The 8329-nt window shown below is 50.1% G+C and overlaps 1 protein-coding gene across 1 annotated transcript; it reads left to right on the forward strand.

Annotated features, from left to right (window-relative positions):
- The first annotated feature begins 824 nt into the window (after window positions 1-824).
- On the forward strand, window positions 825-7978 carry LOC117724845 (class II histocompatibility antigen, M beta 1 chain). The gene is made up of 6 exons (XM_034524790.2): window positions 825-1087; window positions 3016-3297; window positions 5180-5464; window positions 7085-7201; window positions 7374-7409; window positions 7663-7978. The coding sequence occupies exons 1-6, from the start codon at window positions 1033-1035 to the stop codon at window positions 7671-7673; spliced, it is 786 nt and encodes a 261-aa protein (XP_034380681.1). The 5' UTR covers window positions 825-1032; the 3' UTR covers window positions 7674-7978.
- Window positions 7979-8329: the final 351 nt, after the last annotated feature.

An 8329-nucleotide genomic window follows, 5' to 3' on the forward strand; every position in this document is an offset into this window, starting at 1 on the left:
TGCCTGAATACACACAAGCACCCATATACAGGAACATGTGTGCACATGTGCATGCACACCCAGGTGTGGTCAGTAGACGATGTCCTTCCAAGAGAATAGTCGGGGCGCCAATCACTACTGTAGTATCTTCATAATCCAGAGATCAGCTCACCGGAGCGAAGCATCGGAGACACGCTCAGGGAGGCAGAGACTCTGGAGGGGAAACACTTGAGCTTTGGGTCCGAGGTCAGTTTTTCACCAAGAGCTTCAATGGAGCCGCCTAAGAGATGGTTGCGTGCAGCTTAGGGTGTCCTGGCTCCCAAAGCAGCTTGTACAGCCTAGGAGGAAGTGAGGCTTGGTAAGCAGCCCAGGAGGGAATGGGGTTTCCAGGCCCGCCCCTGCTGTCTAAGGTCGGATTGCTTTCTGTCTTTCAGTCCTGCTCTGATGCAAGGCAACAGTGTACACTCTCTGTACCTCCCTCCTTCCCCACGGTCTTGCCTCTGCTACCTGTGTCCTGAGTGACAGAACAGACCAGGGGTGTCTGCACTATCTTCTAGGCGGCCTCCCTTTTAGAGATGAAGAGAGTTGTCTAGAAGTGGTTTTGTTGAAAGTGTGTGAGAGGAGAAAGTCAACCCAGTGGGCAGGGCAGGCTTGTGTATCCTGGAAATGCTTCAGTGACTAACCCAGTGGCCTCAGGAAACCACCGCCAAAGTCCTGTTCTTAAAGCCTAGGGCATAATGAGGTTTACCTAGTAACTGATGATGCTAGGCTGAGTCGTGCAGTGATTGGTCTGACCCGCCTACCCAGCTAGTCTGACCACTCCTTTTGGGACCCGGGAATCGGTTGAGTTAGTGGGTGCAAGTTTAGGATCTAAGGAGGGGCTGAGTGACTTGGGGCCACATGGGCGGCAAGGAACAAGGGACCTGAATAACAGGTACGATATTTACCTCAGTGTGTGAAGACCTTTTGTCGAGGCTGGGACAGGAGAGGCCCCAGGCCCCTGCTCTAGGTGGCCCAGGGGCCTGACCTTCCTACACCTTCAGAGAGTGGACCATGGCTGCACTCTGGCTGCCGCTGCTGGCCCTTAGTCTGGGCTGCATAGGAGCAGGTAAGGTCCCCTCCTGAACCTTCTCTCTCCTGCTCCTTGGGGTAAAACATGTTCGTTTTTTGCTAACAGGTTTGAGTGCCCCACACTAGCCAGTCTCCCTACTGTGGCCCTCCTCCAGGCCTGTGGGCTATATTTTACAGCAATTTTAATAATAAAGAATTTAATAATAATTCTTGTAGATTGTGTGATGGATGTCCCTGTTGGGACATAGGTTAGGACTGGGTACTGCTGGGTCCTGGTTCCGAACATGGTACCTGGCATGTCGTAAGTGTTCAAAAGTCAAAATATTTCTAGCACAGAGCAAGACCGACTGTTTTTCTTGACTCTGTTTCTTTTCTCTCCTTTCCCTTCTTTTCCTCCCCTTCTCTCTTGTCTGTCTGTCTGTCTGTCTGTCCCTGTTACGCCTTAAGACTAGGCTAACCTTAAACTCCTGGCAATCCTCCTGCCTCGGTGCTGGCATCACAAGTGTGCCAGCCACACTCACTTTACCCTTTATCTCCCTGCCAATACCGAGCTGCTCTGAAGGCTGTTTCAGGGTAGACAGCTATGCATGCCACATGGAAATCTTGGGCTGTCCCCTCTTGTCATCCAGTCTCACATACAGGAGAAAGAGCACTAATTGTTTTCAGCTTTGTGCACATGAATCTCAAGCTTGGTCCCAAACCCGATGCCTCTGGCGGATGTGGGAGTCAGTCACGTCCTGTGTATCGGTAGAAAAGTGGGATTAACTTTAAAATGTCTTTTCTGTGTTTTGTTTGGTTTGCTGTTGTTGTGCTAGGAAAGGCCTGGTAAACTGAGTTATTTAAATTTGTTACCTTAAAACCCAAGACCACTGAAAGTGGAAAATGACAGCCTGATTTAGTGTCAGGGCTTTGGGGGGGAGGGGTCAGTAATAAAGAGAACCGGGTGCTTTTGCAGAAGACCCAGGTTCAATTCCTCGCACCCACCTCAAGCACAAGTAGGACGTCCCAGGATTACCACAACATCCGCCTCGCTTGGCTGAGTTAGAGCCCCTTGGCTTGGAAAATAGAGAGGGCACAGAGTCTGTGCAAATGGACCATTATTGTTCATTTATTGCAAGGGTTCAAAAATGTTTCTTTCCCCTACTTCTTGGTCTCTGTTTCTCTGTCTCTCCATCTCTCTGTCTCTCTCTGTCACTCTCTGTCTCTGTCTCTGTCCCTCTGTGTGTGTGTGTGTGTGTAGGTGTGTGTGCTATCACCCCTGCTTATCTGAGTATGCACTACATTTGTGTAGTATCTGAGGAGGCCAGAAGGGCATCAGACTCTCTGGAACTGGGGTTACAGGGAGCCGCTGGGGGTGGGTGCTCCAGTTGAAACCCTGGTCTTCTGCAAGAGCAGCATAAGCTCGTAAACACCCAGCCACATCTCTATCCCCGTGAGGAATATTCTAAAGAACAAAGGGTTCATAGGATGATGTCCAGACAGAGTCCAGTTGCGGGTAGCTTCTGCCCCCTTGGAGGTGGGTGTGCCACTCCCAAGAATATGAATGTGTTCATGGACTGGGAAGGCCTCAGGACCTCACAACCTGAGATTTTTAGGCTTTAGCAAATAGACAGGATTTATCTGTAATCCAGCCTCCAGTCCCCTTCCTGCTGCTCCAGGATGGAGATCTAAGTCTCAGGTTTCTAAAGATGGTTCCATCTTTCCACTGACAGGCCTTGTCCCAGGGTTCTGCCATAACTGACCTCATTAGAACAAGAGAACCTGCGGTCACTCAGTTCCAAGGGCTTCAGAGCGCTGTGTCGGTAACCAAGTTAAAGACTAGGTATTAGGGCAGAAGTGCATCTAATCTCACCATAAGCAGTCATAAGGGTTTTAGGAACTTTGTGTCGGGATCTCTGGGCAGAGACCATATTGCAATCGTGCCATGCAGACGCCAACCTGCCTTCCCTTCTCTGGCTCCTCCAGGCGGTTTTGTGGCTCATGTGGAAAGCACCTGCTTGCTGGATGATGATGGTATCCCAAAGGACTTCACATACTGTATCTCCTTCAACAAAGATCTGCTGGCTTGCTGGGATCCAGAAGTGGGAAAAATAGCTCCCTGTGAATTTGGGGTGTTGTTTAAGTTGGCCGAAGCAATTTCAAATAGTCTCAACCAAGATGAGCGCCTGATCCGGCGCATGCGCAACGGGCTGAAGGACTGCGCCATGCACACCCAGCCCTTCTGGAATGCGCTAACCCACAGAACAAGTGAGCAGAGGGGCAGTCGGGGAGCACAGCCGGGAGGGCAGAGGACAAGGAGGTGCATGAGCACTAAGGGGTTGATGCCTGGGCAGGAGGAGGCGGTGTGGGCCTGGAAGAGGGGGGCTGGGCACGGAGGGAGCAGTGTGGTAATTGAGATGGACCAGAGGATGAAGGACATAGTGAGGAGGAATTGATGAGGACCTGAAGCAGGAGCCACAGCGTGTCAGGGTTCAGGTCCAAGCCAGAAATCCCCCATGACTTTCCCCAAAATGTTCCTGTCTCTTATTTATTTATTGTTTTAGAAGATTTATTTAGTCGGGCAGTGGTGGTACACGCCTTTAATCCGAGCACTTGGGAGGCAGAGGCAGGCGGATCTCTGAGTTCGAGGCCAGCCTGGTCTACAGAGTGAGTTCCAGGACAGTCAGAGATACACAGAGAAACCCTGTCTCGAAAAACCAAACACATATATATATATATATATATATATATATATATATATATATACTGTTGCTGTCCTCAGACACAGAGGGCATCAGATCTCATTACAGATGGTTGTGAGTCACCATGTGGTTGCTGGGAATTGAACTCAGGACCTCTGGAAGAGCAGTCACTTCTCTTAACCACTGAGCCATCTCTCCAGCCCCCTGTCTCTTATTTTTATTTATTTTAATTAAATATTTTTTCCCATTACTGGGGATTGAGCCTAGGGTCTGGCACATGTCCGGCAAATGCTTTACCATTGAGATTGTCCCAGCCCCATTTCTATTTATTCTGAGGCAGGCTCTCCCTAGATTGCCCAAGCTGGCCTTGAGCTTGTAACTCTCTTGTTTCAGTGTTCCAGTTAGCTGGGATTGTAGACTTGGGTTCCCAAGCCTGGCTTGTCTCTGGTTTTTTAGCTCAGATTTTGTTGTTCCATATTTAGGAGGGATGCAGGTGTGGGGAGATCTGATGGTGTTCGGGAGATTCCAGTACTGTCTTTCTTCCTCTGGAAGCCTTTGCATAGAGAATAGCTCATGGGGACTGCCTAAAGTTTGTAACATTGTATAGATTTTGAAGATCTCTGTAGGTCAGAGTGGTGTGTCATAAGATGCAGTTTCTGAGCCACCTTTCAGCATCACCTGGCCAAGTTATTTATGGAAGATGCAAGTTCCTGGGTACTACTCTAGACAGGGAGAAAATACCTTGAGTGAAGCCTAGAGAAACTGTATTTCTTTTTAAGATCTATCTATCTATCTATCTATCTATTTAATTTATATGAGTACACTGTAGCTCTCTTTAGACACACCAGAAAAGGGCATCAGATCCCATTACAGATGGTTATGAACCACCATGTGGTTGCTGGGAATTGAACTCAGGACCTCTGGAAGAGCAGTCAGTGCTCTTAACCGCTGAGCCATCTCTCCAGCCTGAGAGTCTGTATTTTAACATAATATATTGGATTTTCACTTAAAATGTTGCTCAAAAATACTGTGATAGAGGAGAGCGGGCGAGCCTTGGGGAGCTAAGCTGGTAGAACATGGTAGTCTTAGTGATCTCATCGTCAGGCCTGGTGGTAGAGACCTGTAATACCAGCACTTGGGAAGAGGCAGGAGACCTGGAGTTAGGACCATGCCCAGCCTCAGAGGGAGTGTGGGCTGTATGAGACCCCATCTTAGAAAACACACAGGCATGTGGCCATGCAAGATAAGCACAGATACTGTGCGGACAGCTCACAGCTCCGCCGGGGTATTTACCAATTTTGATCAAACATGACTTTGGAGGAGAAAACAAAGAAGCTACGTGAGAGGCAGGAGTGAGCTCTACTTCCTCTTTCAATGGGTGGCTGCAGACATTTCTGAAAGAATGTAATGAGACTTTCTTTTCAACCATAAATGCTTCTCCCATGCAGGGCCGCCATCTGTCCGAGTAGCTCAAACTGCTCCTTTTAACACAAGGGAGCCTGTGATGCTCGCCTGCTACGTCTGGGGCTTCTATCCGTCGGATGTGACCATCACATGGATGAAGAATGGGCAGCTTGTCACTTCCTACAGCAACAAGGAGAAGACGGCTCAGCCCAATGGAGACTGGACATACCAGACCGTCTCCTACCTAGCCTTAACCCCTTCCTACGGGGATGTCTACACTTGTGTGGTACAGCACAGTGGGACCCCCGAGCCCATCCGTGGAGACTGGAGTGAGTGTGTGGGAACTCGGACGTTGGTGGATGGGAAAGGGAAGTGGATATTTTGTAGGAGGGAGTGAGTCATGCCCGGGGCGCATGGTGTGTGATAGAGAGGGGATGCTGGGACTGGAAGTGAGTCTGGAGGCTCCCGTTGGGGGTTTGCAGAGTTAGTCGTCGCAGACTGAAGGCCATTGCTTGGCAGTTGTGCTGTGGATCGATGCCTTCATCTGTGGGAAGGAGGGAGGGAGGGAGGGAGAGCAGCCTGATTGTCATCCCAAAAGTGTGCAGATTTGATAGCATTTCTAGAACAAAGACCTAGAATTCACTGTGTTAGTTTTCCTGATATCCAGCCATCTTGTCAGGCCAGGACTGGGAACTGAAAATATAAAGCAGACAGAAGAAGAAAGGGGCTGGTTTTCCTCTCGGTATACGGCTGTGCTGAATTTGGGCAGCTTTTCTGAGTGTTGGGGGATAGTGCAGCCATGACTGGTAGACACTTTGGTGGATGTGTGGAGGGTCTAATCAATAAAGAACTCACTGTTTGAACCGTAGGACTAGTTAAAGGTAACGGGAGGTGGTACATACCAATTTGGAGATTATGGAAAAGAGAGGAAGAAAGAAGAGGAAGGGAAGCTAGGAAAGACCAGGGAGCAGGGTTCTCCTCAGCCTACTGAGGCCAGGCCTTCCTCTGTGGGGAGTGTTGTGTCTGCTGTTGGTTCTAGTGAGTCTCAGGGAGGGGATGGTGTCCTGGTTAGGATTCCTATCTCTGTGATGAACTGTGACCAGGAGCAGATTAGGGAGGAAAATACTTATTTGGCTTGCACCAGCACATCATGATCCATTACTGAAGGCGGTCAAGACAGGAACTCAAGCAGGGCAGGAACCTAAAGGCAGGAGCTGATGCAGAGGCCATGGAGGGGGTGCTACTTACTGGCTTGCTCCTTGTAGCTTGCTCACCCGGCTTTCTTATAGAACCCAGGACCACCGATCCAGGGGTGGCCCTCCCCACAATGGGCTGGGCCCTCCCCCATCAATCACTAATTAAGAAAATACCCCACACTGTAGGCTTGCCTCAGCCCAATCTTATGGAAGCTTTTTCTCAATTGAGCTTTCCGTCTCTCAGATGACTCTAGCCTGTGTCAGACTGACACAGAACTAACTAGCACAGAGGGGGAACAAGAAGAGAGCGGAACATCCATGTGCCCTTGAGCTGTTCAGGGGAGGTCTCCTTTGTAGGGCACACAAGGGGCTCCTTTGGTGAGAGTGCTGTCTTGATGTTGGGGTAAGAATCCGGGTAGGATATCGTTCTGAGGAACAGCTCTGGGCAGCGTGGCTCTGGGAGACTCATACTGTGGAACTTTGGAGACCTGGAAAGGAGACATTTTAGTAGGAAGCTGCTCGGAGCTGAGTCAGCCCTGCCACAGGGAGTGAGGAACCCTTGGTGGCTGGAGGAACCACAGAGAACACCTTGAGAGGCTCCACTAGGGTAGGGGGAAGCAGAAACTGGGCAGTAACCCTGGGAAGAGTTTCCCCTGTTCTAGTAGTGAATGGTGCGGTTGACCCTTCTAGGTGCAGGCTCCCTGGGACTAAACTGCAGACATTACTTCTAAGACCTCTTCCGTTACTTTGCAGCACCTGGGCTGTCCCCCATCCAGACAGTGAAGGTCTCTGTGTCTGCAGCCACCCTGGGCCTGGGCATCATCATCTTCTGTGTTGGCTTCTTCAGATGGCACAAGTCTCATTCCTCCAGTGAGTGATCCCCTGTGCACTCCCCAGTCCTCCTCTTTCTCCCAGTCTGTCTTGCTTCCTGTCTGTGGTTGATTCTCTTATTTGAACTCCCGACTTCCGTGGTGAGGAACTGAAGAATGCTTGGTTCCCTCATCCACAAGGACTGGTATAATCAAGTATCTTCTTCTTCTAGGCTATACTCCTCTCCCTGGATCCACCTACCCGGAAGGTAACATTCCCGCTGGGCTTTGTGCTCAGTGGTCCTCAGAAGGGGTGGGGTATAGGTTCAGTTAATGGTGCTTGCGTACAGTAAGCAGCTTACAACCTGCTGAGGGCCGGCTGGAGGAAGCTCCTTTGTCTGAGTGTTGGTTTGCTGGGCATTTTTTGCATTACCGGTGTCTGAGGGCTCTGGCACTGGGTGGTAACAGACATAAGTGGAACACCATGCATTTCTCACCGCCTGGTTCCCATTGCTTCTGCAGGACGGCACTAGAGGGCAGAACCCCACGCTGAGAAGGAGATTCAGACTCCTGACAATGCCTTCATGCCCCCAACATCTTCAGGATACCCCACTTTCTTGTCTCATCATTCTTCTACTCAGTTCCCCTTCCCCATGTAAATATTGGCACCTTGTGGGTATTCACAATCAAGTCTGTCTCAGGTGTTTTCCAAGGTGAGCTGATCTGAGGAGGGGGTTCAAGGCCCTCCTGAGGTCCCCCTCCTGTCCCCCCCCCCATCACAGAAGGCACTGTGTCATAGGTGATGATCACTCCTAAGAAATAAACTGGTGGAATTACAGGCTTCTCCCAAGTTTGTCCTGGGCTTTGGAGGAGGGACTGGGGCAGAGCCTGGCTGAAGTTGGTCATTTCCTGTGACATAGCCGGTGGCACCTCCTGGTCTCCCACCTACAAGAAGCAGACCTGGGGCATCTTTTGAAATTATAACTAGAGGGGAGAAACTGAGCTTAGTGAGATGGAGTTGCCCTGTGAGGAAGAGGGAGGGGCTTAGCTCAGCTCAGAAAAGGCCTTTTGAGACATTTTATCTGCGTCTGTGTGTGTACACGTGCGTATGCACATGTGTATGTGCACACACACACATGCCCACGTGAGAGCGCTTACCACAGCATACATGTAGAGGTCAGAGACAATT

This window comes from Arvicanthis niloticus, chromosome 20, assembly GCF_011762505.2.
Source record: "Arvicanthis niloticus isolate mArvNil1 chromosome 20, mArvNil1.pat.X, whole genome shotgun sequence".
Taxonomy (NCBI): Eukaryota; Metazoa; Chordata; class Mammalia; order Rodentia; family Muridae; genus Arvicanthis; species Arvicanthis niloticus.